This window comes from Trichoderma breve, chromosome 1 (genome assembly GCF_028502605.1).
Source record: "Trichoderma breve strain T069 chromosome 1, whole genome shotgun sequence".
Lineage (NCBI taxonomy): Eukaryota > Fungi > Ascomycota > Sordariomycetes > Hypocreales > Hypocreaceae > Trichoderma > Trichoderma breve.
Genome location: NC_079232.1, coordinates 5,119,962 through 5,146,752, shown reverse-complemented (window position 1 = coordinate 5,146,752; position 26,791 = coordinate 5,119,962). Strand labels below are relative to the sequence as shown.

Genomic DNA, 26,791 nt, shown 5'->3' with positions numbered 1-26,791 from the left:
GCCAGGCTTGCCTGGTTTGAGGAGTCATGACGCCCAAAACAGGAGCTTGCCAACATGCAACCTAGCTTTTTTGCCCCTCCAGCTCAGGCTAGCAGTCATCTCACAGCCCCTCCCTAGTCCTCCCGTCATCTCCATTGAATCTATCCGCTGCCAACAAACGAAGAGCCCCAGCTATCCGAGCGTTGGTCGCATACAAGCCGAAGCCGTGCTCGCGTGTTTGTCTGTGGACGGGCGTCCATCATCATTCTTCCACTGACGCTGACACTGCCTCTACCTCTGCCTCTTACGCCTCTGCTACTAGCAATCGCCTTGCCATCTATCCCAACAGCTTCTTCTTCCTCTGCTGGTACTGACGGCCATCTCCTACTCCTACTCTGACTAAACTTGTCCATTTCCATAATTCCCCGGCCTTCCTTGAGATTCCATTCCATCTCGCTCCAGATCCGGCCTTTTCCTCTCTCGATATCATTCTCTTCCTCATTCTCATTCACCGTGTGCTAAACGCCCACATCAATATCCCAACATGTATGTCATATCTTGTCCTAAATGGAGCTGGCTGGGAGGAGGCTAACGTGGATTCACTTGCCAGGCGCATCACGCTCAACGTCTTCAATCCTCATGGAGGAGACCAGGATAGCCTGGTGACTCTCGAAGTCTTTCCCGACATGACCGTTTCTACCCTGCGCGAGTCCGTCCAGTCCGAGGCTGGCATCCCCCCTACTTCGCAACACATATACCACAACGGCCGACTCATCTCGGACGATGCCAAAACCATGGAGCAGCTACAAATCGGCGATGGCGACATGCTGGCTGTCCATGTCCGGGATATGCGAGGCAGCACGGTGCCTCCGGAGGCAGCAGGGCGACCTCCAGCTGCGGCTCGCCAACAACAAAGCGCCGCCACTGCCGCCGCCGGTGCTGAAAACGACACGGAGATGCTTCGCCTGCAGATTCTCGGCGACCCCGCCGTCAGACAGCAGCTGTCCAGGCAACACCCAGAGCTCGCCGCGGCCATCGAGGACCCCGCGCGGTTTCGAAGAATATTCCTAGACAGCCAGGACAGAGAGCGGAGAGAGCGTGAGATGCGGCAGCGCGAGATTGAAAGACTCAACGAAGACCCCTTCAACGTTGAGAACCAGAGGAGGATCGAGGAGATGATCCGCCAGGAGAGAGTCATGGAGAATCTGCAAAACGCCATGGAGCACAACCCCGAAGGTATGTACGATGACGTCCCATGACCCCTGTGAGATGCGGGGGCTGACTCTGCCACGTTTACTAACTGCCTGTACCAGTGTTTGGCCGCGTTCACTTGCTGTACGCAAATGTGGAGGTCAACGGCCACAAGGTAAAGGCTCTCGTAGACTCGGGAGCGCAGGCAACCATCATGTCGCCGTCGTGCGCCGAGGCCTGCGGCATCATGCGCTTGGTCGACAAGAGATTCGCCGGCGTTGCTCGAGGCGTCGGAACGGCTACCATCATTGGCCGAGTTCACTCTGCCCAGATTAAGATTGGAAACTTATTCTTGCCCTGCAGCTTTACTGTCATGGAGGGAAAGTCCGTCGAGTTGCTGCTCGGCCTGGATATGCTCAAGAGATATCAGGCCCATATTGATCTTGCCAGTGACAAGCTTATCATCCAGGGCCAGGAAATCTCGTTTCTCGGAGAAGCGGAAATTCCGAAGGAGGAAGAGGCCATTGTCCAGGAGCCTACGATTCCCGGACCGGCAGGGACTGCCATTGGCCAGAGATCCGGAGCTGTCATGCCTGCTCAAGAGGCCCCTTCGCAAACCCCTTCAGAGGCTACACCCGGCGCGCCGCCACCGCAGACCCAGGCACAAGCGGCGCCACAGCAGCCAGCGGCACCCTCTGCCGGTGTAACACCAGCCCACGTTGACAGTCTTATGGCCATGGGGGCTACCAGGGAACAGGCGATCCAGGCTCTCCAGGCTGCCGAGGATAACGTGGATATGGCGGCTAGCTTGATCTTCTTTTAAACTACTATACCTAATGAGAGCATGAAAACTAAATCAACCAGCATTAACCCCACGGCCAGGGTAGGGTGTCTTTCAGGCGAGAGTTACATAACATCTGGGATTTTATGGAGGGGCTCTCGTTTTCTTTTCTTTTCCTTTCTTTTGCTTTTGCCTTTAATATCACCAAAAAGAAAAACAAATCATCCTTGTTGTAATTTCTTTCAACAAGGCGACAAGTGGAGAATTCCTCAGGGCCATTGGATGCAGACGATGACTGGGAGATTTATGCAACAGCTAGAGGCGTTTGGAGAGCCCGTTGCGAAGGATGTAATAGAGAGAGTTTAAGAAAAAAAAATATACGGAATACGAAGACATGCGGAGTAGAAGCTGCTCAACAAGCCGAAACGCATTACCTCAATTTGCCCTGATTCACTATGATATATCCACACTCCTATCTAGCCCTCCACATCGTTTTACTGCTTGTAGAGATGCTACATCAAAATGACAAACTAGAACTAAAAAAGGGGAAAAAAAAAGAAAAAAAAAAAAGACAAATTTCCCTTGACTGGCCAACCTGTATATGCTTCTCATATAAACAATCACCGAATCTTGTACACGCAAGGTTTGAGGATAGCTCCCTCAGTTTCGCCACCCTGATCCTCTGCATCCTCGTCCTGCATGCGACCAAACATTTTCTTTTTCTTTGGGCCAGCGTCGTCTGGCTTGACACCCTTGCCCTTGGTAGGAGCTGCACCCTTGATGAAGCGCATGGTAACAAACATCCTATTGGACAAGTCAACAGCCTCGCGGCCATCTCCCTGCAGGACGAAGCCACGCTTTCTTAGGGCCTCGACAAAGGCCGACACATCCGTCTCGCGGCGCTGGTCGTCCTGGCCATCCACCTCGACGGCGAGGTCCTTTTCGAAGCGGCCAGCGGCCTCGGCCTCCTTGGCCTGCATCTCCTTCTTGGAGGGCTGCTTGCGCCTATTTCCGACGCTGTGGGTGACGGGGGCGTGCTTGTTGCGCACAGGGCCGAAGCGGCTCTTGATCTCGGCGACCCAGAGCTCGCCCTTCCAGTGGAGCAGGCGGTAGGCCTCTTCGACAAAGTCGAGCCAGTTGGTGCCCATGAGGGCGAGGCAGAAGATTGCGACGTTGACGGAGCCGTCCTCCATGGGGATGTTGGCGATGTCGGCCTTTGTGACCAGAGGGCTGGGGCTCTGGAGGTCGAAGCTCTTGACGTCGATGTGCAGCTTGTGCTGTTCCTTCTGGAGCGACTCGGCCAGCCGGGCGTCGCCGCATCCCAGGTCGGCAATGGTGCATGTGTCGCCGGTCCTGGGCAGAGGGCTGGCGATGAGCTGAAGCTGCGGGGCGTTGGGCCTGCCCTTGCCGGCCTTCCTTATCTTGGCCCTTGTGCGAATGTCCCGTAGGAAGCTGTCCACTGGGTTCTCGGGCCACACCTTGACTTGGCGGCGGAAGCCTTCGTGGTACTCGTCAAACATCTCGGGTGACTCTTGGAACAGCTTGAAGGCTTCTTCCGAGGGCCGCGTGTAGAGCGTCTCGTTGAGGTGGCGGAATCGTGCAGAAATCAGCTTCTCTCTCATTGAGGCTTGTAGAGGCGTCAACTTGGGTGGTGCTGGAGGTAGAACTGCTGCGGACTCGGCTTTGGCTTTGGGTTCGGATTTGGGGGATTCGACTGCTGCTGCTGCTGCTGCTGTGGTTTCGTTTTGGGGTTTGGATCGATTTCCCCTTTCCTTGTTCTTTGGCAGTTTTACGTGGTTTGGGTTTGCACTCTCTTTCCTCTCCTTCTTGCTCTTCTTGCCCTTCTTATCGCTTGCCTGCTGTTGTGACTTTGCATCATCAGCCTCGGCTGCCGATTTCTCGCTGCCAGCCTTGGTTTTGTCGTCGGAAGACTTCTTTTGGCGTTTTGAATCCTTTGCGGGCTTGTCGCCGCTGGGCTTCTTCCCCTCGACGACTGTCTCATACAGATCGGCGACGTTGGCAGCCGTCACTGGCTCGTCTCTGGTGGTCCTCTTGCGCTTCTTGGCAGAACCGCTGCTGGCTGCGACTGCGGGCTTTTCGGCCTTGAGCGCATCAGAGGATACTGACCAGCCGGGAACGGCGAACATTTTGTCGTCTCAATTGGAACACCTTTCTCTTGTTCTGTGGATGAGATGGGCGCCAAGGCGATGGAAATGCGCTGGAGTATCTATGAACTTTTTTTTTTCTGCTCTTGGTAGTTTATCGATAAGGATAAGCTCTCAAGTATGGGGTTCGCCCAGACGGTGGCCTCAGCGGGTGGGTCAGTGCTATAAACAGATTCGCGATCCCACTGCGAAATACAGTTGTGCTATGTTCCGTACTATTTGCCAAACTATAGTTAAATCGCGCGCATATCATCCTGACAAGTCTACGATTTGGAACACGCTTGACGGTGGCGTCAAAGGCATCTTTGAGGGGCAATTTTCTGCTCGTCTGTCAGAGTCAATGTCGGCTTTGGCTCTGAGGAACCGGGAGAGAGATCAGGTCAACTAAAATCCCCGGTAATAGCGTTCCCCACTCGCTCACCCCCCAGCTTTGGAACAGCAACTAGACCTACTATGGAGCCAGGGGACAGCATCATACTTACTGTCTATTTTCGTGCTCTGAGATGGATTTTTTTTCCCTTTTTTTGGGAACTCTGGCAAGGAAGGCATGGGCGAGCTTTTCAGCGCGCTTGGCTACGGCATACCAGGTCGCGGACTGCGTGGGGATTGCCCCGGGTCGCCTTGCATTGGGGGGCTGGGATTGTCTCAGCCTCAGTGTCTTGGATGGCTGCCAGAGCAAACATTTCATTGAGAGAAAAAGATATTGTTAAACCACTTGTATGAGTACCTAGCCGTAGCTCCAACCCGGTCTCATGCAACTAGGCGTGTTAGTCTTGGCATGGTGATGGCGGCCGACACAGTGCAGCCCTGTCTTAGTATTGTATCGTACTCGTAAAAGTGGCCGGCAGCCATCACCGAAAGAAACGCGGAGCCTGAGGCAAAGAGAGGGAGACATGCAGAGCCACGTATCACCAGGACTAACTAAAGCATGCAAGGCACGAATATTGCCTCTCCGTCCTCACCTGGCCGTCAATTACTTTATGCACATGCAGCCGCATAAACGCCCACCGGCTCTAGTAGCTGATAAACAAAAAGCAAACATGGCCATGGGCAAATCAGATCAAGTGTCTCCGTCTGCCCACCGCCCTCTGAGGTGGCAGGGTACAGGCATATTATTAGGGTGCCTGGACATCCAATGGATTCATCTAGGGCACTGCATGTACATGTACCCCTCTCGAGTACAGGTATTAGTCGTACCTTACCTTATATAAGACGTGCTGTTTCACCTCTCTAAGCGAGCCTTGTCTCGTCCTGCTTCATCTCGGGCACCCAAATAGAGGGGATTCAGGCCCTCAACTTGGGGGCATCTCACTCACTAAGCACACACTGAGCCATGGCACAGAACGTGTTCATCTATCTGGCCGAGGCGCATTGCATCCTCTGTCGAGTTGCGTTGCCGTACTACCCCGGAATCAACGTCTTTAGGGTGAACGCCAAGGATTGGGAAAAGGATATAGTCGGCTGTGAGTTGTATTTGGATATATAAACAGCTGTCATTACTTACAAGATGTCATAGTATTTGATCTAGCCGCTGACTCGACTAATGGGCCCTTGGTCGTTGCTATCAAGACCACCCTGAAAGAGAAATACCCCATCATCGGGACAAATGTTATGGTACGGCATAAAGGCGGCGAGGCAGCGATCACCATTGTTCGTGAGCGCCCGAACATCAAGCACCGGCCCTTCTTCTTTGCCCATAAGCTCTGTGTTAACGCCATCGAGTCGCTACGAGGGGGCCCCATCCACGAGGAACTCTACGATCTGGCTATTCAAACGCAGGAAATCTTACCCAGAGATTGCTGGGGAGAAGAGCCTCCGACGCATCTCGCCTCATTTCTGAGCACCATTCAGAGCGGCATTGTCGACACTGAGAATACAGACTTGGGATCTTGTCTCTCGAGATGCTGCAACCTACCCCCCGAATTGCAAAGCCATATCTTGACATACCTCCATGAGAATGGAAACAATGTTGTATTCTCATTAATGACGGCTCTCCACACGTTTACCGTTGGCCGGTCTCTTCTTGCACCAGTGCTTCTCAATCAACCTCCACTGGGGGAAGTCTTCCGTGTTGATCATGTTGACAAGATTCACATTTGCGCCTCAATCACCAGTGTGTTTGGACGTTCCTACCTGTGGGGTCTCGAGACCTCCTATAGCCAAAGCCATCAACCTACACCGGGCAAGCAGTGCATCGATCTCAGCTTGAATTCCATTCGCAAGATGGAGTTTATTCTTGGAATGTACGGCATAACGGCCGTCAGATTTCACATGGACACCGATTTAGTCACTCCTTGGCTGGGAGATGCTAGAAAAGGATGGCGTTGTAAGCCAATTGATTTCACTCGCGAAAACGTTGCGTTTCCGAGAAGCGTAAGTCATTCCCCCAATCATGTGGGGTTTATTTACTTTGAATTGCCGTTTTCTGATCCATCTATATACGTATATTAGGGCCAACAAGATCTTGTTGGTCGCTTTGCTGAACTTCTGCTTCACGCGTCGAGGAAAGAGGGGCCGCTCAACGTCTTGTGGGATGCTTCCTCGAGACTGCTTCAGGGTGGCGTGTCCTTTATTTCTCATTTTTACACAGATCTACCCAGCGTGCGACCTAGCGTTTTTCCGGGACTACCGATGTGTAGATATTTGCCGTTACATCTCGATGGCCAACCTGTAGTAGCAATCACTGTGTATTTGTTCGACCTCGGCACCAGCTGCATCGTGGTTCATGGGAAAAACACCCCTCGCTGGGTGTCAGTCCCACTAAGGAAAGGGGTATCACGGTCTTTCTATTTCAAGCCAGGAGAAGAAATAATAACACTAGGCTTGATAACAACCGGAGAAAGAGATTACCGGTGTGGCCCATTTCTGCTGGTAAGAACCTCTTCTCACACTCTTAACGATATAGCAGCGTTGACCTATGATGTTAACTTGATACTATAGTTTAAAACGAATCTCAATCGGATCGCATATTTTGGCCCTGCTGGGTCACTCACAGATCCAACTGTTCAATGGGTGTCATTGATACCCGATCACTTGAAGGAGAAATGCACAGTTGCAGGCCTCATTGTGGACCAGATGGCAATATCGTATAACTGCTTCAGAACCATTGGAGCTCATTGCACACCCAAAGAGGGCGTCGTCGGATCCCATAAATCACCGACTTCCTCGTCGGGGCAGCACCTCGTTCTACCAGAAGCCCCAAGGATCTTGCGACGATTCGGTTTTAGGAACTTTGCAGTCGTGAGTAGCGCTCAACTTTACGACATCAAGCACCTACGCGTTCTACTGAGGGATGCTCGAGACTATGATAATAACCACATGTGGCGCTGCGGCGGCCTATGGATCCTCCACGGTGACGGCTCTATCGAGACAATCGGGTGCTGGGATGAGTCCCTAACCAAATACTCCAAGACAATATATAAAGAGACTGATGGCCAGTTGACTCGGGTGATTTTCCGCTCGAGAGAGGGGAGGCATCCGTTGATTCCGAGTGAAATAGTCCGCTACATTGTTGATATTCACGTCAGAGTAGTGCCACATGGAAGCGAACAGGAGGATCCAGACGAGGAGGAATGGAATAATGTTGCAAATTGCGACTATTTGCAGTACTGCAAAATTTCTTATTCGAAAAAAGTGAGTGCACATTTCAACGCCGTAGACGAAGAGTGGTTATTGGCGAACACTTTGCTGACGAACCAAATTAATTGTGTATAGATCACTTGGACATTTACTGAGGCGTCTGATAACATCCAGAACACCTCCACCGACACGACAGACTACAATCTGCCACCGCATAGGGAATGCAAACTACTGCAGATAGAGCAGTAGTGGATGAATTGGGATTGAGATTGGGATTGGGATAAATACACGAAGAAGGATTTCATTTTGTTGGTGGCTATCTGCATCTTGATTTAAATTGGCTACAATGCCATTTGGCATATGACTTATGACTCAAAAGTGTTCTTCAGGAGGGAATGGTGGTTATTCGGAAACAATGGGAAATTGCATATCGTTCGATAAGATTGACTCTAGTTACATAATCGCAGATCGAGTTATACTCCTTACATGCTAGGGCAAACTGGAAGTGGAAAGCATCTTGATTTACGATGCAATTCTAGACAGAAAGCGGCATAGTTCACCGATCAAACATTAAGCTTGTCATCAGCCTCCCGAAGCCAGCTTCTAGAAGACATCGCTGAGATAATGTGGAGCCATACAAAGTCCTCTGTAAAGATCAGAGATGTTCTTCTATGCCCACGAATATCTTCTTCCGAGGTCAATATACCATAAAGAATACAATAATCGTAGATTGCTGGACTGGGTTGAAAATCTGACGATATAGATGAGCGGCTGGCAATTGGTGTACGTGCAAAGACTTTCGAGAGGCGGGGAAAGAAAGGGGATTAGGTAGTTCAAAGTGACCTTGGGTCTAGACATCTTGCCTGCCCATCTGTCTCACCTCTCTGCTCACCGTAACTTGCACTGGGATATGCTGTAGATTCAGAGCTATTGTGGGAAAATGATGCGAGATGTGAGTCCTCACAGGAGCAAATCGCCATGGCTAGCCGCCGACGGGAGGGACGGACTTTGTTCAATATTACACTGCCTTGCGCGAGCCAGACTTAGGTTTCCAACCGCAGTTTGGGAGCCATGGCATGGCCAAGGTAGGGAGGCAATAGAAACCATGGTCCTGATTACCCGACAATAAATATGCAGCCTCATTGTTAGTCGGTTGTAAGGGGTATGCTGGAGTGAACGCCCGAAATTCTGCATCTACGGGCAACTCGACTACAATGAAGAGGCGATAGTGTAGCCATGGCGTGTAGGCTAGATTTCAAACGACATGAATTTATGGCCTGAAAGCAAGGCAAGAGCTTATATCCACAAAGCATGGGACGATCGATTCACCCGCATTCCCGCCGGGGATGGAGGATCCATCACATCCGCACCCTTGGTAAGACACAACAAGTCGAGGCGGTAGAGGACAAGACGGACAGCCAGAGAGGGTGTTTGCATAGCCAGCAGCGGCTCTCACTGGCGAGCCAGGACACGGCGTAACATGTGTCGCGCTTTTGGGTCAGATCCACAGAGCAACAATGGTCCATTTCTGACGCGTGGTGACATGAAATATCTCTCACCCGCTCCCGACACAGCGGCGAGGTTCTACAGAGATTTAGGCCACGACAGCAGATCTGGTCGGGCCCCGGTCCCCTGCCGTTGCATGTGTTGCCGCGCACAAAGGATGGAGCGAGGGAGCTTATGGTCATGGCAGGGAACAACGGCTTTGCGGAAGCAGCCGTCTCAGACATGTTCTGGGTCGGTCTAGATGGATATGTTGGAGAAAGGGGGGAGTAAGAGTTTGGCCTCGTTCTCTCCACGAAGCTAGTAGCGCCCAGACTGTTTTGTGGCTCTTATCTTGAACCGCTGCTGCGGACAAGTGTCTACCTAACAATGGCTCCACAGATATGGTAAAGACCTTGCGTGTGGAGGAAATGCGTCTATGTCTGTTGGTTTATAGCCCATCACGCTCCACGCCTGTTGGGTACAGATACCTTTCGCATGAGGTTGTGGTGCTGGAGATGACGCAGGAAGCCGTGACGAGACATGGCGTATCCTGTCCATCCATCACGACGATAATGAGCTGCAAAGCAGTCGTACTTGTAGTGCTGCCGCTGCCGCTGGTCTCATTTACGAGGGAAAAGCGGTAACGGGTCATGCCATGGTGATTATGAGTCAAGAGACTCTAGGTAGCACGTGGCGACAAGTTTGTGTACCACAGAGACATAATTCGACCAACATAAGCGGCGGCGGATCAACCGTAAGGTGCATGATCTAGAGTCATGTTGTTCCGTAAGCCAGATAATAATGCTAGTTAGGTTTTCAGCCCGGTGGATGGCGGCGAGTGGATCATGTTCATGAAATTGCCAAAGACAACGCCAAAAGTGAGGCTGGTGATAGCCAAGTGAGGCTTGTCCAAGATGCTGTTCGTGTGCACTCCGTATACCATGGTATAGGGGTGTTGGCACTCCGAACAATGGACAGAGCTGTACCCAGACATGCTGCGTAAGAAGAGACCGAGACGCCTGGTATGTGCCTTGTCTCTGCCTATCCGTCTTGTCTTGTCCTGCCCGTCTCGCTCCCGGGATCCCGAGTCTCCACTCAGCTTCAACACGTTACGGACCAGCCGCTCCCGCAACCCGCGAGGTCACAGTCAGATAGCTCCATTAGGTAATATTCAAGATCCACCGACAACACAGTCAAAATGTCTGAGCGGTAATTGTCGTCGGGCTGTCGCGGACAAACATTTGCACCATCAAACGACACCCGAGGTTACTGAGCCTGGCTGTGCGACGCAACCTGCTGCTATGGCGCCTTTCGCTGTATCATGGCCGGCATCGAAAAAGGCTTGGCAGCGCTTGTTGGACCGGTGAGAAGCTTAGCTGAGTACTAGGGGAAGCCTGCCGCATTAGGGCGATTTTGGAGGGTTGGCAAATGCAAGCCATAGCATGGCGAGCATGGCGAGACCCGGTCAGGAACAGGGCACTGCGGCACGGCCAGGCAGATCTCCTCGTTCCCTGAGCAAGCCAGCGGAAACTCGGCTCAGCTACCACCAGCATCGAGATCAGCGTTAATGACTTGGTAGTGCGGCCTTTCGGATGGCGTAGTCCTGTGGTCGAATTCACCAAATGGTCGAATTCACGTCTCTAAACATTGCGTGAGGCTATGATGCTGTGATATCGCCATGTCAGAATCCTTTAGAAAGAAGTCCATAGCCGAATGCTCAGGAATGGTATCAATCACATCCTATCGTCTGCTGTAATCCAGTTTGCTTACCAAAGGGGATCAGCGACGGTTATTTTCCTTTGCTCTACCTTGCATCTCACTCACCTTTAATTCCACCCTTACTTTAACCGTCAGCCCTTCTTATTTGCTCACTCAATCTTGAGTGTGACTTTTCTCTCGCGACTCAAATTTCATAATGGTTCATGTGTGTGCGGTTTTAACATGGGCGGGAAAACCGACCCAGTCGCCTACTTACTCTGGAGGCAAACTGCTGCCAAAGACAATAGAGAACTGCAAACTGGCCCTCCTAGGGCCGCGTTCAGAATAAATCACTTGGTATCGGACAATGGGCGCCTATCCACGACGGCGCCGTCAGCCTGGAAGCAGTGTCCCATGCTTGTTCACACGCTGGCCTGTGCCCGAGATGGATTTAACACTATGGAGGAGCACTGGGGTCAACTGCGTATGGGTAAAGTTGACATCACATAAAAAGAAGCTCGGGTGTCTAACATGCATACTTGGCCATCTGGGCTAATACCGGGGCTGATCACCGGCGGGAGTTGCAAGACCAGCAGGAGAGCCGTTCTTTCGTCTGCCATGAGAAGCAAAAAGGTACGCTGTCCCTTGCGTTATATAGAACAGTCTTTCTCACTCGTTCCTGGGCTGGGAAACCTGAAAAAAGTTATTGCATTCCCTTTTTTCTCTCTCTCCTGCAGGTCTGGATGACCAATACTGTTGGTGATACCACCCACCTGAGCAGATAAAGCAAGGAGATAAAGGAGAGGGGGAAGGAAAAGAGCAACCACCCCAGCCTCTTGAGAACTTATACCTCTACTTATTCGGTACCTCATTTTCCTTGTCTGCTTCGACCGATCATCTGCGCGTGAAACCAGTTTCCACGTCAGGCGCGTCGTTGAATAGCTGATTTCGGTCCATCAACCCGTCCGCCTCCCTGGAATCTGTATCAACCAACAGCACGGTTCCATCCGCTCAGCTTGGCGTCTTTGACATCCCGGTACCCCAGCACATTCGTGTTCTCCTTGCGGTCAACACCTATTCCCCCTCCCTCTCTGCGCTGCTGCCTTTCTGCAAACTCCCGCGGCGAGACAGACACAGAGGGCTGCACCTGGTCGCCGGTCCGGCCCCGACACGAGGTATTGATTGGTCTCTCCCGGCGAGGTCTCGATCGGAAGGAAAGGTACTTCCTTTGGAATCTGCCGACAGTGTGAAGCACCAAAGTACTACACTACTAAGGTACAACCTGGCTCCTCTTGTGTCTGCGCATCATGTTATCCGTCTGGCTCCGGCTGCTCTAATACAGAACAAGTCAGTGTTTGCGTCTACTGGTGCCACTACCTGTCGACTCAGCGGTAAGTCAAGTATAATGTATCAATACATACGCTCTGCTGGATGAATATCGAGATTGTCGCTTGCCAGCTAACTGTCTCTGCTAGCAGCAGCTCACCACCTTGAGTGTGTGTGTACAAGAGGTAGGGCCAACGTTGGGGTAAAGTGACTGACTGACTCGCCTGTACTTGTCAGGTTCAGTATTTCTGCCTGAGCTTCTACCTCCTACCAATAGCACTTCTGGTATTGCCCCTCCGGATCCTACTGCTGGATACATCTGGTATGTTTGTTGTTGATGTTGAAGGATATACCTTGTAGTGCAGAGTTGGTATCCTCAGCTGTGTCCCCCGCGTGTCCGATACCTTCAATCCTAACTCGAGGCATCAAGAGCTACCCCAAGGTCAGGTAACAGGTGGTAGTTGGCTCCAGGAAAGGAAATCCGGGTAAGTTGGCGGGGAGTGCCTGCCCTGGCTTGAGCGACCGCCAGCTTTCCATTTTCTCGTCTTTTTTTGCTCCACCCCTCCCCCCTTCTCCGCCACACCCTCAACACCTTGTCACAGATCTCGAGATGCCTTAGTGCTACTCTTGCTCTACTAGGTATTTGTTTCGAAGCAACTTGCAAAGAAGAAGAGAAAAAAAAAAATCACTACCTACTACCACTTGCATGTGCGCTTGCTCTCCTTCTCTTTCTTTCTGTTTCTGATCTCCTTCCTTGCTTCGCTTTGCTCTTCCTTTCTGCCTTCCTCCTCTTCAACTTTGTCTTATACGTACTATTTTTCACACGATTTTTTTTTCTCTTTCTTTCACTGCTCTCTTTTTCCCATACTACCTAGTAGGTACTTTATCGGTTTGCCTTGCTACCAGCATCGTCCGCAATCGCATGCCTTTGGTCGGCCCTGATCTTCGTACAGCTCGACGCTTCATCCTGGCTCTGCTGCGCCCTCAAGTTACACCGGCCATGTTCCACTTGCTGCTATCCCTCTCCTCTTGTCCAGCCGCTACTTGATGCTTTCGTCCTTTCAGCCAGTCGTGCTAATACCATCCTCTTCCCCCTTAGTGGCTGAGCACAGCAGCAGGTGGTATCATCTTCCTTCTCTTCCGCCGCACCGCCTGCGGGTTTCGAGGCTGCCGTCCTCCCAGTCCCGTCCCCTCACATGCTGATACTCTCTTCTTACTCACGGCAAATCGTCTCACCGCGTGCCCCAGGGTGATATATGCTTCTGCCCAAATACATATACTGTTGGGGCTGCTTATCTCGCTTCGGCACTGTTGAAACGGTTTCATTAACCGGCGTCTGACTTTTCATTGCACCAAAGACAGCACGAAGTCTGATCGACTGTTGTTGTGTAGTATCCAACTCTCTCGAAGAAAAGTATTGCATCATGGAGGAACAATCTGTTACAACCGCAAAGGCTACCTTGACAGAGCCCCAGGGCAGCTCTTCACAGCAGAATGACGGAGGGAAAGACGACGCAAATCGTAAAAAGACGAGCACAAGAAAGCGAACCAAGACTGGTTGTCTCAGTGAGTAACGTTTGGACATTGTGCTTTTGAATCTTCCACTTCTTTTTCCCCTCCAGCCTCCGCCTCCTTTTCATTTCCCCTAAATCTGACAAAATTTTTGTCTTTAGCCTGTCGTAGAAGACGAATCAAATGCGACGAAGGCAGACCAATTTGCCACAACTGTATCAAATCGAGACGGGACTGTGAAGGATATAGCCAAAGAGTCATATTTAAAGAACCTCTTGGCTCGTTTTCGTCTCCTTTCAACCAAGCAATCTTCTCTGGTCCCTCAAATATTGTTGATGAGTCTTTGCCTGCACACCGACAGTCTTCAAGAGGACTGTTTCCGGCTATCGCGCCGAGGCCACCGAACTTTGACCAACATCAGCATGGCTTACCATTTCAACCTACCTCCGCTCCTTATCCGCAGCAATTCCATCGAGGACCAGTGTTACAAGACCCTGCGGCTTACAGTATGGGCTCTAGCCAGTTTTTGCAATCTACCTACAATCCGCAGTTCCCAAATCCCCTACTTGCAGCAGAAGCCATCGGAGGACCTGGGTACTTTACTAGGCCTCCTCCCGAAGCTCAGTTTCTCTCTCTCCAAGATGGCAGCTCTACTGGGGATATGCTTGGCAGTTCCGGCAATCTAGGTGGCAACCATCCCCTTAATGTTCAGACAGGGATAGCCATTGCTCAACCCTTGAATAATCATTGGGAGTTCGATATGTTGGATGATGAAGCCTCTTTGCCTGATTCTGACGATGATTTGCCAGACGTGAGAGGCAACTTGCCGCCGATAAAAAACTTGGTGCCTGAGCGTTGGACTGTAAGTCCCGTGGATATCAGCGTCTTTTCGGCCTTCGCCCAAAGCGACGATGTTCAAGCGCACATGGAGACCCCTTACTCCTCTGAATTCTGGGCTAGTGGCCTGAACACGATCTTCATGCATTTCATCAATGTAACTGGGCCCGGGATCTCAATCTTCGAAGGAGACATTTCTTCTGCTCTAGATAGATCCAGAATGAAAGCAACAGCTGGATCTGGAAAGAGCCTATGGAGCTGTAAGTGGAATCTCATGTATCAAAAGCATAACAATAAGCCTTCTGACATCTTAAGTAGATGCAATTCCCTCGTTGGCGCTTCAACATCTCGGCCTATTTCATGCGATGCTTGCACTGGCAAGCCTCCAACTCGCAAAGCTTCGAGACAGCCCTCCCACAGCAGCCTTGAGACATTACCACCGTGCCATACGACGCATAGCGAAAAGCGTCAAGTCACCTTCCAAGAGGACACAGCCGGCAACTCTTGCTGCCACTCTCTTGCTCAGCTACTTTGAGGTCTGGTCGTCTGATCACACCAAGTGGTGCAATCACTTGTTTGGCGCCAGGATTCTATTCCGCGAGATGTCTTTAGGAGAGATGACTCGAATTTGTTTCCCCGCGAAGCGCATGAGACAACGCCAGGATGCTCGAGGGTATCAACTAGGGCACATAGGCTCCTATATATATGGCCCCCATTGCCACCCAGCGTCATCACAGAGCGTTCAACAGTCTCTCGACTATGACTTTTTGAATGTCATCACAGGACTTACCTTGTCTCCAGAAGCCTATGGTGACGTAGAGGGGCAGCTTCCGGACGTGAAATACTCTTCGGTAACCGATAAGGAAATTGAAAAATACGACATTATTTGCGATCTATTCTGGTGGTATTGCAAAATGGATGTCTATCAGAGCATTTTGGGAGGAACCAAGTTATTGTATGTCCCCCATCCCGTGATTGGCTAAATGTGTATGCTAACCAGGAAAAGCATGGAATATGACAATTGGACACAGATTCCTCCGAGGGCCCCCTTTTCAACATATTCATCCGCGTATGTTTTAAATCCGCTCTCCTCTTACGTTCAGGTGAAACTGATGCCTTGTTAGATATGGCACCTATGACCATTTGGTTTTATTGCTTGGCCGCCTTTCAGACTTTGTGTCGAAAGATTTATCCCGGAAACAGAAGGCCATAGAAGCAAAGGGGGAGAATGCTGAAACTGGATCCCCGCCGATGTTCCCAGGCATGTTCCCGACGTTTGGGAAAGTGCAAGCCCCCATGGGATTTAGTCCTCCACGGGATGGCACGCCGCACAGTGATTCTCAGGATGAACTTGACCCGGAAGCCACTTACGAAGCTGCACTGCAAGAATGGAATGCCATTTACAGTTCCTTTGAGGTGTTCAAGAGCCGCCTTGGGCCCGAATTCCAACCCCTCGGCGATGAACCTGACGGTCCAAGAAGGACAAAAACGCCTTTTGGGGACCCGATATACTTTCGAACATACTCCATCGCTGGCATCTGGATGAACTATTATATGGGGTTCATTCACCTTTACCGAAGCCACCCCTCGATGCCGCCAGTTGCCATGAGGGCAGCGGGCCTGATGGCTAAGAAGACAGCGGGGTTTGCTCTCAAGATCGGACAGATTGCTTCTGGGCTTGCTGCCGACTGCTCAGAGTACGCGGTTATCAATACATATCTTGGCGCTGCCCTCATTGAGAGTTCTTTCTGTGTCTTTGTAGCAGGTGTACAGGTTCGTACCAAACTCCTTCCATTCCCGCAGCTTCGTCCTGATGAATACATACATATATACCTACCATGAAAGATGCTAACCGTTCTTTAGTATAATGAAACTAGGCAGAGAGAATGGGTCATCCAGAGAATGCATGATATTGCCCGCCTAACTGGATGGCAGTCTGCCATGCAGATTGCCTGTGGCTGTGAATCGGCATGGATAAAATCTAGCACGATGGGAGGGCCGGAATATACACGACCAACAATCATCAACAATGTCCCGTCTACAATATGGAAGAATCCTCGCCGCATTGACAAGAAAATCGACGAATCTGAATCGGGCGAAGAACGGCGGTTAGTACTGGCCAAGGCTGAAAGAACACATTACGCAATCGGGATACTAGCCATCGAAACAGAACTCGCGAGACTCGAACTTCGAGACGATTTAAACTAACGAGCGATATAGAATGTGTCATGTCATAGAACGGCAAGCGCAAAATAGAGAGCGGAATAGAAAGCAGAGGAAGGGAAAGAATAAAAAGAAACGTACGAATGAGAAGAGGGGCGGAGGGGGGTGGGGAGAAGGGGAGAGATCAGAAACAAGGCTCAAGTATTGATAAGCAGACAAATGAGCTCACATTCACAGTGAATTTTGGCAGACGTCATTGTATCTATGGTAGTTTTTGTGCGAAGGATTTGGGCAGCGTTCATGAGAAGGGTAATAAGATACTGAGGGGAAAAGGTCAAGGAATGTGAAAGGTATAAAAGGATGCAGGCGGGGAAATTTAATAACGACGAAATCAAATGCAACAGCGGCAATCTTATTTCATTTCTGCTATTGAAATATCTGATATTCTAGCATGTATCTTGCCTACCTACTATATGTGGTAGTGAATTTGACGCAGTTAGCGGGCTGGCTGAGCGACCTTGCGCGCAGTCTCTCATTTGGTCACTTGCATGAACGAAGAAGGGAGGATTGCAGTTAATGCAGTTATTTTTCTATTCTCGTTAGGCGTATCGTGGTTGATTAGTTTGATGGTAGCCGGTCGACGACTGCCGCCATCTCCTCGTCTGTGTATATTCTAAAGCCCTTGTCCTTGGTGACGCTGGCCAGCTGCACATTTTTGGAGTCCAACTTCTCCTCCATTACTTGCTTCAGAGTTTTGAGAACCAGTGTCTCTGCGTCGGCGATTGTTAAGGACTACCAATCTTGTCAGTGGGTGCTGCCTACTTATACGGAGGAATATAAAGCTGAAATAAAAGCTGACCTTGTGGTATTCGTTTTGCAGCTCTGCTTGTGCTCCTTCTGAGCCAGATCCAATAGCCTTGGCGTCGAATCGATAGAAAGTGCCACTGGGCTCTGCATGAAACAGCTGAGGACCATTCTCGTCAAAGCCAGCGATGAGGAGCGCAACACCAAAGGGCCGGCTCATGATGGTCTCCTCTCCGTCAGCACCCTCTCCGAAGCGCAAGGCAAGGTCGCAAATGGCCTGGGTGGTGCTCTCCACACTGAGGGACTCGTTGTAGTTGAAGGCGTGGCTCTGGCACTCGACGCGGGCGTGCTCAATCATGGACCGGGCGTCGGCCTGGAGGCCGGACATGGCGCATCCGATGTGGCGGTCGATCTCGACAATCTTTTCGACGGAGGAGGTTTCGAGGAGGGAGGATGTGACTCGCTTTTCGACGCCGAGGATGACGCCCTCGGATGTTGCGATGCCAATGGCGGTCGACCCGAGCTTGATGGCCTCGAGCGAGTATTCCACCTGGAAGAGACGACCTTCGGGGGAGAAGGTATTGATTCCCCGGTCTGTGGGCAATTTAGAAGTTAGCACGAGTTTTTTGCCTGTCACTTATTTGTACATGCATATATGCCCGAGTGTCTGTGGCCGTTTTGTGCTTGTCTCGTCACAGAACAGAAGAGAAGAGAGCTTAGGAGGGGAGAGGGGGGGGAAGCTGCTTGCCGTATTCAGATCTTGCCATAAACATCGTGACTGATTGTGTGGTTGGATTGGCCTAGAGATGCCAGTGGAATGCCTCGGCAGAATGAGAGAATGGTGAGGAGAGAGTGGTGGTGAGGCTGCGAGAAAGGCTGAGGGAAGGATGAAGCTGCGAAGGTTGCTGCTATACTTGCTATCAGGCAAACACTGGGCCTACGCATCCAGCTTCCCTGCTCCAGGTAGGTCCGCAGTACGTACCTTCCTTGTGGTAGTGGGGGAGGCAGACAGCAGAGACGTTAGGCGCACCGCCACATCTGGCGCCACATAAAGCTGAGCTGCCGGAAGCGTGGTTGATCCGGCCAACGGAATGGCAACCGCGACGCGCCTGACGGCCGTGTTTCACCCCACCATGCACCCGTTGAATCAATAGAGCAGGTACACCGTATTAGCTGGTAGAGCTTGCCTTGTGACTTGCGCATGCAGGCCATAAAGAACCACACTACACTTATACCCAGCACCGGCAAAAGTTCGTTACCATCACCACAGCCCTCACAGCGGAAAAAAAGAAGCAACGGAACAAATCGAAAAAGCAATCTCCATGATAATACGAGGGTGACGAGGCGTTTCTTTCAGGCTGGCGCAAAGCGACGGGTACCACCTTTTCTACAGCTTCGGATGTAGCTCGCGAGCATGTCGTCTGGCGTAAGAACGAGGGCATCAAGCCGCGCCAACGCCTTTGCTGACGACCGCTCGCGGATTTCTGGAGCCAATGGAAGGTCCCGAAGTGGCACGGCGGATGCGAAGAATGCAGAGGCCCAATTGGGAGGCAGCGAATCACATAAGCGGTCCTCGCCAGGCCATGCGAGAGAGAGGCTGGGCAAGGAGAGGCGCTTCGAGGAGCGCAAAGGCATAGAGCGGAGCTTTGAAGCTCATGTGGAGCGAGTCACGTCGCGGACAGCCAGTCCGGCCAAGCAAGAGCAGCAACGGCGCGCGCAGCAGCAGGCAGAGATGAGGCCGGCCGAGATGCGCAGGCAAAAGTCGTCGACTGAGCTGCGGCCCAGGGAGGTCCGGGCAGAGACGCCCCCAGGTACGATATCCTCTCTTTTATTCTCCCCTCCATGGACAAATATTGTTCTCCTTGTTTGCATATCGATTGGCCTGTGTTTCTTCTCGAGAGCTGACATATAATCGTCATGATAAAGTCGTCTGGAACCCGGAAGCGTCGTTGCTGCCACATACCTCTGCCGCCTTGGCCTCCCGAATCTCGATTCCTCCGATTGCGTTTGCGATTCCATTTGCACCACAGCCGAAACCCCTTCATGAGTTGACCTTGGAGGCTCAAGAGGCAGCCATTGTCGAGGACTTGTTGTATGTTTTCATGGGGTATGAAGGGCAGTACATTCGATATGCTCGAGGGTATAGTCCCAATGAAGAACGGGACCGACTGTCCGGGCCGCCCTTTCGCATCTTGCCTGGTCTTGATCCCAGCTTACACGACTTGACTAAATCCATGTTGAAGATGGCGACTTATTATTCGGCTTTGGAAGCCTTCGTCGACGTGCAGAGCCGTGAGGAGTTTGGTGCCGTGAACCATGCGCTGTGTGCGTCGGTGAGAAAATGCTTACAGGACTACCTGGTTATGGTTGCCCAGCTCGAGACGCAATTTCTGACGAGTGAGACGTTTACCGTCCACATCCTCAACATCCACACCCTACCTACGTGTCAGATGCTGTCTCATCTTTATGCAATGGCACAAGAGCTCTTGAAGAAGAACGCGCTGTTGGATGACGAAAGTGATGAGGAAGATGATGATGAAATAGACGATTATGACAAGGTCCTCGAGAGGCTTGCTGAGGGAGGAGAGCTTGTTCCTGGAAGTTCCAAAGCCTTGAAGGTCTGCAAGGGTGGCAGTGTTTTGGGCTTGTTGGCCTCAAGGCTTGAATCCATGGGTGGTGACCCGGCTGCCCGATCTCTGTTAACATCATTGCTGCGGGACGCCAGTCGGCCGTATATGAAGATGCTGAATGAATGGTTACACCACGGCAGCATCCACGACCCTCATGCCGAGTTTATGATTCGAGAACAGAAGAGCATTGGGCGAGAGAGGCTCGAGAGGGACTATATCGATGAATACTGGGAGAGAAGGTACACTATTCGGGACCAAGACGTCCCACCCCAGCTGGAAAGCGTCAAAGAGAAAGTGCTGCTGGCCGGCAAGTATCTCAACGTCGTTCGCGAATGTGGTGGAGTAGATGTAAGCAAAATCGTGACGGAACTACCAACCTCGTTCGACGATAAGCGATTCATCGAGAACGTTAACAATGCCTACGCCCATGCCAACGAGTCTCTCATGCAGCTTCTTCTTACGACGCATGAGCTGCCGCTGAGGCTGCGTTCGCTCAAGCACTACTTCTTCCTGGACCCTTCAGACTCGTTTTCATACTTCCTCGAGCTTGGCTCTTCAGAATTGAGAAAACCTGCCAAGAGTGTCAACACAAGCAAGCTGCAGTCCCTGCTGGATCTCGTCCTGCGCCAACCTGGGACTGTGGCCTCGCTAGATCCCTTCAAAGAAGATGTCAAGGTCGAGATGAACGAGATCACCCTTATCAATAATCTCCAACGGGTTGTGAACATCACGGGGATAGAGTCAGGCCAAGTGATGCAGCCCGTTACGAGCCAGCAACCCATTGAACCAGATAAGAACGCAACGGGCTTTACGTCGCTACAGCTGGATTATTCGGTTCCATTTCCCGTCTCTCTGGTGATAAGCCGCAAGACAGTTTGGCGTTATCAAGCGCTCTTCCGTTTTCTGCTTCACTTACGATACCTGGAGTCTCAACTGTCTTCGACTTGGCAATCACATACTAGAGCCGTGACCTGGTCTCACAAGGGCCCGAACCCGGAGCTTGAGGCCTTGAAGCGGCGAACCTGGACATTGCGGGGGAGAATGCTCGTTTACATCCAGCAGGTGCTGTATTTCTGCACGGCAGAGGTGATTGAGCCAAACTGGACAAAGTTCATGTCTCGACTGAAAGCTAAGGACGAGATGTCGGACAAGAAGTCCGGCTTCAACAGGACGGTGGACGAGTTGATGCAGGACCACGTAGACTTTTTAGATACGTGCCTCAAGGAATGTATGCTTACAAATAGCAAGCTACTAAAGGTATGTTGACAACCTGCCCTTTGCTCTCTATTCTGATATCTCTCCCTTTCTTGATCCATTCTAACGCTATTTTCCTCCTCTAGGTCAACTCAAAACTTATGCAAGCCTGCGCCATCTTCTCCCAGTACACTAATTTTGTTACTCGCGAGATTGAAAAGATCGACCCGGACCTCTCTAGCGGCAGCAAGCCCGACACCATGACCAACGATCAATGGCAGCGCTTCCAGGCCACCAAAGTCCCCTCCTCCCGCTCGACATCAGGCCAGAACGATGTGTCGACTGTGGAAGACGCCGAGGCGCGCATGAATCATTTGTCGGACATTGTCCGCAAGTGGGAGAGCAATTTCGGTCGCCACATGAAGATCCTCTCCGACTCGCTGAATCACTATGCCGCGACGGAGACTGTGGTGCTGCTGAGTCTTTGCGCTAGGCTGAGCTCTGTGAACCAAGGCACTGAGTGGGCTGCTATTGGGGCTGAGGAGGATGATCAGCCATAGATAGAAGGATATTCTTCTGGGGGGATTATGTTTTTCCCGTCCTTTAACGACCACTTTATGAACTTGTCAGAGCATGTTAAACCTTTGTTTGATCTTTTTTCGGTGTAGTGGCGTTGGACATGTCAAAGAGTCAGGAGAGTAAAGAGTGGCCGGCTTCATTGATTTGAACGTAATTACAAGGGGACTCCGGTATTATCGTCATCATCTGGCCTCTAGTGGCTGTATCACAACCAGATGAAGCAAAGATGGGGCAGGGGGAAAAGGTTACGGAAAGGCATCTCTAAGTTATCATACCCGCAAACAAACGTTCGTATTTTTTGAGCAATATATCAACCGATATATAATAGTCCTCCCAAGCGCTATCAAATTCCAGCCCCTGCCCATGCACACACGTTCCACCCATGCCAAAGGAAAAAAAGGAAATAGAGAAGCAAAATGCCACCAGATCCCGGGCGCCGCTAAGATCGAGAGTGGCTCGTGAGAGCTTCAGTAGTATAAATGCCACAGTGTGCCGCGGTACCAGAGATATTGCCATACCCGAGATGAGATGCAAGTGATATATAGCGATATAAAAAGAAACTTTCCTCCCGAACTTTGCAGAGTCGTCCCATTTCTCCCCGTGTTGGGTTAGATGCTGATAATGATAGGAGAAAAGATAGAAAATAGACATAAAACAATGTGTCGCAGCACATGTGCTGTGAAGATGGTTCCTCTTGGTATCGAACACCTAGGGGTTGAGTTCGGTGGCGATGAGATGAAAATCAGAAACTAAAGTCAAGATGAAAGTGAAAATGCCCAACGATTCGTGTATAAGAATAGTATAAGAATGAAAGGGGGAAAGCAGAAAAATTCCAGTATTAGATTCGTAACTTCGTTGAGCGGGCTGCTTTTACAGCCTTCCGTAGCAAGCAGTCATTATTTGAAAAGACTGCGGAGATCCATGAGTTTCTGTCTCGCAGCCTCTGCCTTGTCCAGCGCCTTATTTTGGCCATCCATGCTGAGGCTCGCTAACTTCTTCTTCTTTTCTTGCAATTCGAGCATCTTCTCTTCAAAGCTATTGCGCATAATGTATCGAATCGTTCGCACGGGGCGTTTCTGTCCCAGGCGGTGCACACGATCGACCGCTTGAGCTTCGGCCGCCGGGTTGTACTGCGGTTCCATCACGTACACGTTGTTGCCGGCAGTTAGGTTGAGGCCCAGCCCACCGGCCGTGATTGAAACAAGAATGACGTGAATGCTGCGATCTTCGCGGAAATTGTCCATGGCCGCTGTGCGTGCCTGTCGTGTCATGCTGCCATCCAATCTCGTGAATTTAATATCGGCTTCCTTAAGCGCCAGCTCAATGAGGTCCAAGTGCGATGTCCACCCTGAAAATACAACAGATTTGAAGGGTAGTTCTTGGGGATTGGCGTCGCTGGCGGCTTTGGATTTAAGAAGATCCTCGAGGAGGGCTTTGGTCTTGGTGTGAGGGCCGCTGTAATTGTCGAGATCTTTTCCGGCTTGTTTCGATTTTGATTTGAGAATGCCATCGTGTTCGCCGTCTGCATCCGAGCGGCATATGTTGACGAAACCAAATCGTACATGGGCATTGCAAACAATACAGGGGCCTGCAACCTGGCCGGGCGGCAGAGCAGCTTTGGCTCGTTGCTTGAAGACTCTTATGCATGATCGACAGATTACATGAAAGCAAGAGGTCATGTATCCTAGCGTATCGTCCTCCTTTTCGGCATCTATTGGGTTTTGCTCCTGGGAAGAGATCTTCTTATTGCATTCTATGCACGTATCATTGTTCGTATCTTGCATTAACGTAAACATTTCGTGTGCTTTTTGATGAGACAATAGCGAGCCGCCTCCATTCTCGTCGTCATCGTCGATATCGATTGCCATCTCGGCCGACATGCCTCGCAGGGCTGCCAAGTCCTCGTCGTTGAGCAAGTCTTTGCCATGTGCACAGAGCAGACGAAGGCGGAGAATGGCTTTCAGGATGTGGATGTAGGTGTTTCCTCCAAGAGCCACGGAGGTAGGGTTACCAGCTAGGACTCTGACTCGGTCTTGGGCGTTCCGGGCAAAGAGATCGTATATGCCGCGCTCCTCCGTGCTGAAGTCAAGTTTGACAATGAGATCTTCTCGGGGGGGCAGGTCAATCTTGTCTTTAAGTCGGCGAAGGGTAATGGTGTCAACAAGGATGCGGAGCTTTGGCACAATGTCCGGGTCGCAGGCCTTGAACGGCTCTACAATGTGCCGAAGGAACTTCGCTCTATGGTGGAAAGGCTCCAGACGAAGGAAAGACAAGAGGGCTGCGAAATCATCCAATCTGTTTTGGACAGGGGTTCCAGTTACAGCCCATCGTCGTTGGGCTTGAAGGCGAACTATGGCCTTGAACTGCATCGTGGTTTGCTCGCGAATCATGTGTGCCTCATCTAAAACGATGCGGAACCATCCAAGCTCTTCAAGGGGAAAGCTGCCAGTCTTGGCCTTTCGTCGAGAGCTGAGCTCATTGGAAACAGATCCGTAAGTTGTAATCACGATGTCAAACTGTGCGAGTCGCGCTAAATCTTTGATGCGGTTGGGTCCGTGGTAGATGTGATAAGAGAGCTTGCCAGGAGCTACGTGCTGCTTAATTTGTTCCTCCCAATTAGTAATTGTACTAAGAGGGCATATGATCAAGGTCGATTTAGTATTTCGGGACACGGGCGTCAAACCCAGCGGCGCTTGTATGGGATCCATTTCGGTCCTTGTCTGCCTGGTTTCTGGGGCGGATGGCTGCTCAGGGGCGAGCTGCTTGAATTCCTGTGCTTCGTCCATGGTGCTTGCTATGAGGGACAATATGCTGAGTGTTTTTCCAAGACCCATCATATCAGCCAGTATACCGCCGCGGGTATCGGTAGGAACGGTAGCCTGGCTCTCGTCGGTGATGACGTTATGAAAGATCGGTTGCCCAGTTGGGGCGAGCTTGGTCTGCCAGAAAGAAACCATGCCCGTCTCATCCAGCTGCAGCTCGCGAGGCTGCTCTCTCGCCATCATGAAGTAGAGCCCCTGTTTCTGATGAGTAAGTAGGGGGGTTGTGATGCATGCTGGGGGGTCCTCAGTGGGTAGTTCGTCACTCCTAGTAAGAGAATCGAACACACCCATAACTTCTGAGCGGACTTCCTCAACGGTTCTCGGGGTGAAGCTTGTAACGCGAGAAGGCTCTGAAGGGCGATTTCCATATACTCCAGAGGACGACTTTTTGAGGGAACGCAAGTAGTCCGCGGTGTGAGGGTTGCAGAGTCTGATACCTCTTTGGATGATATAAGGTTGTTGAAGCGGAATGCCAGACCGCTCCAGAAGGGTCCCAACATTCCTAGCGTATTTCAAGGGCCCGTACAAGACAATATCGAGGATATAGGAGCGTGATACTGCCTGGCCAGGTACTTCGCCGGGCCCCATAGGCTGCGGTGGGATACGGCAGTCGGTCCTAACGCGAATGTTAAAGTCCAGCAGAGGCGCCAAAGCCTTGCTAGCGGAATAATCGACCATCCCGATGATTTGTCTGGTGTGGTCGCAAACAGGAACGCGAAGAGAGTTGCTGTCATCAGCCATCCTCCTGAGGATAACCTTGATGCTAGGTTGATAGTTGGGACCCCACATGCTCTGTACTCCCGGCTTAGGCGAAGGAGCTCGAGTGCAGTTTGCGTGAGTTTTGATCATACCATAGCAAACCTCTTCATCCTTGGGGTCCAGGGGCTGTTCCGGGGCAGCATCATCGTTGACTGCGCGGTTAGTAAGCAAAAATGAATAACGACAAGTTTATCAGGGACATGGGAAGTCACTCATACCATGTGTCAAGTCAACGGTGGACGATCCTGGATTAGCCGCCGCTGCCGCCTCTGCTGCAGCCGCACGCTCGGCTTGTTTTTTCCAGTCAGCTTGGACCTCCCTTATAAAGGGAGTAGGTCGATATGATGAGGGTGAACGTCGCCGACGTTTGGGGGTCGGCGGGTCGCTGTCATCGTCAACATCAACGGGAGGAGGTTGGAGAACATCAAGAGGTTGGATACGAGGCTGCAACTGAGGTTTCAACTGGCGATAATGGCCGTCTCGGTGTGGGACGACATCTCTATCAACTCTCTGGCGCTGCAAGCCTTGAAACTGAGTATCATTTCGTCCCACGGTTTGACTGACTGGCGGGCCTGTCACTGCCACTGGCAGTTCTGTAATTGGCGAGCCCGTGGCGGATGAGTCAAGAGGGCTGTTGAGCAGTGCGGTGAAAGAAGTGGTGTCTGTATCTTGTCTTACTTGGGGCATTTGCTGCCATGTAATTATGGGCTGGCCCTGCCCATTATCTTGGATATTCGAATCACTATATTCGTGATATGGTCGCTTTGGCAGAGAATGCGTAGCTGAGGTCCATGGGATATTCGGGTCAGCACTTGGAGGCTGCCAAGGCCCACCTAACAACGAATCAGCACTGCTCAGCAACGTTTCTTTTCTTGAAGCCAAAGGATGTGGCGAGCAAGAAGGCAGATGGAAGTCTAAACAAGCATTCCCATGGCAGCGTTAAATCATGATAGCGAAGCTTATCATCGTACGCTAGGGAGAGTGACAGATTCGAGATTCCAGATGGAAGGCGAAGAGGAGAAAAGACACAGAAACAGGTTAGAGAACTTACCGTTTGTATCCATCGGCAATATATTAGGTGGCGCTCAGGGCTACACAAAGGAAGCCTTCAGAGCAAAGGTGGGAGTTGGGAAGAGAGAGAAAGAGAGAGAGGAGGCGTTTTACCGCATGTGTGACGAAGCTTAACTCGTCATCACACAAGCTCATGCAAGGGTAATGTCGGATGGGGGCGGACAGGCTATGTTATATTAATTCATGTGCTTCTCTCTCTCTCTTTCTGCGTGGTTT

The 26,791-nt window shown here is 51.2% G+C and overlaps 7 protein-coding genes across 7 annotated transcripts; 4 read left to right on the top strand and 3 right to left on the bottom strand.

The window, feature by feature from the left end:
* Positions 1-527: 527 nt before the first annotated feature.
* On the top strand, positions 528-1,993 carry T069G_01529 (aspartyl protease domain-containing protein; the record flags this gene model as incomplete). Its single annotated transcript, XM_056168739.1, has 2 exons — positions 528-1,215; positions 1,293-1,993. 2 exons carry the CDS (start codon positions 528-530, stop codon positions 1,991-1,993), a joined length of 1,389 nt encoding a protein of 462 aa, XP_056034055.1.
* A 578-nt stretch (positions 1,994-2,571) lies between these two features.
* Positions 2,572-4,098, bottom strand: T069G_01528 (putative methyltransferase domain-containing protein; the record flags this gene model as incomplete). The annotated part of the gene is made up of 2 exons (XM_056168738.1): positions 2,572-3,333; positions 3,412-4,098. 2 exons carry the CDS (start codon positions 4,096-4,098, stop codon positions 2,572-2,574), a joined length of 1,449 nt encoding a protein of 482 aa, XP_056034054.1.
* Positions 4,099-5,449: 1,351 nt separating this feature from the next.
* T069G_01527 (uncharacterized protein) lies at positions 5,450-7,944 on the top strand (the record flags this gene model as incomplete). Its single annotated transcript, XM_056168737.1, has 4 exons — positions 5,450-5,579; positions 5,633-6,489; positions 7,057-7,749; positions 7,831-7,944. 4 exons carry the CDS (start codon positions 5,450-5,452, stop codon positions 7,942-7,944), a joined length of 1,794 nt encoding a protein of 597 aa, XP_056034053.1.
* A 6,280-nt stretch (positions 7,945-14,224) lies between these two features.
* Positions 14,225-16,761, top strand: T069G_01526 (fungal specific transcription factor domain-containing protein; the record flags this gene model as incomplete). The annotated part of the gene is made up of 5 exons (XM_056168736.1): positions 14,225-14,813; positions 14,974-15,508; positions 15,554-15,622; positions 15,678-16,326; positions 16,417-16,761. The coding sequence occupies 5 exons, from the start codon at positions 14,225-14,227 to the stop codon at positions 16,759-16,761; spliced, it is 2,187 nt and encodes a 728-aa protein (XP_056034052.1).
* A 573-nt stretch (positions 16,762-17,334) lies between these two features.
* On the bottom strand, positions 17,335-18,293 carry T069G_01525 (proteasome subunit domain-containing protein; the record flags this gene model as incomplete). The annotated part of the gene is made up of 3 exons (XM_056168735.1): positions 17,335-17,508; positions 17,576-18,114; positions 18,269-18,293. The coding sequence occupies 3 exons, from the start codon at positions 18,291-18,293 to the stop codon at positions 17,335-17,337; spliced, it is 738 nt and encodes a 245-aa protein (XP_056034051.1).
* Positions 18,294-18,934: 641 nt separating this feature from the next.
* On the top strand, positions 18,935-21,904 carry T069G_01524 (spc97 / spc98 family domain-containing protein; the record flags this gene model as incomplete). The annotated part of the gene is made up of 3 exons (XM_056168734.1): positions 18,935-19,331; positions 19,447-21,407; positions 21,491-21,904. The coding sequence occupies 3 exons, from the start codon at positions 18,935-18,937 to the stop codon at positions 21,902-21,904; spliced, it is 2,772 nt and encodes a 923-aa protein (XP_056034050.1).
* Positions 21,905-22,819: 915 nt separating this feature from the next.
* Positions 22,820-26,191, bottom strand: T069G_01523 (uncharacterized protein; the record flags this gene model as incomplete). The annotated part of the gene is made up of 5 exons (XM_056168733.1): positions 22,820-23,518; positions 23,585-23,700; positions 23,752-24,551; positions 24,600-25,656; positions 25,723-26,191. 5 exons carry the CDS (start codon positions 26,189-26,191, stop codon positions 22,820-22,822), a joined length of 3,141 nt encoding a protein of 1,046 aa, XP_056034049.1.
* Between the last annotated feature and the right edge of the window lie 600 nt (positions 26,192-26,791).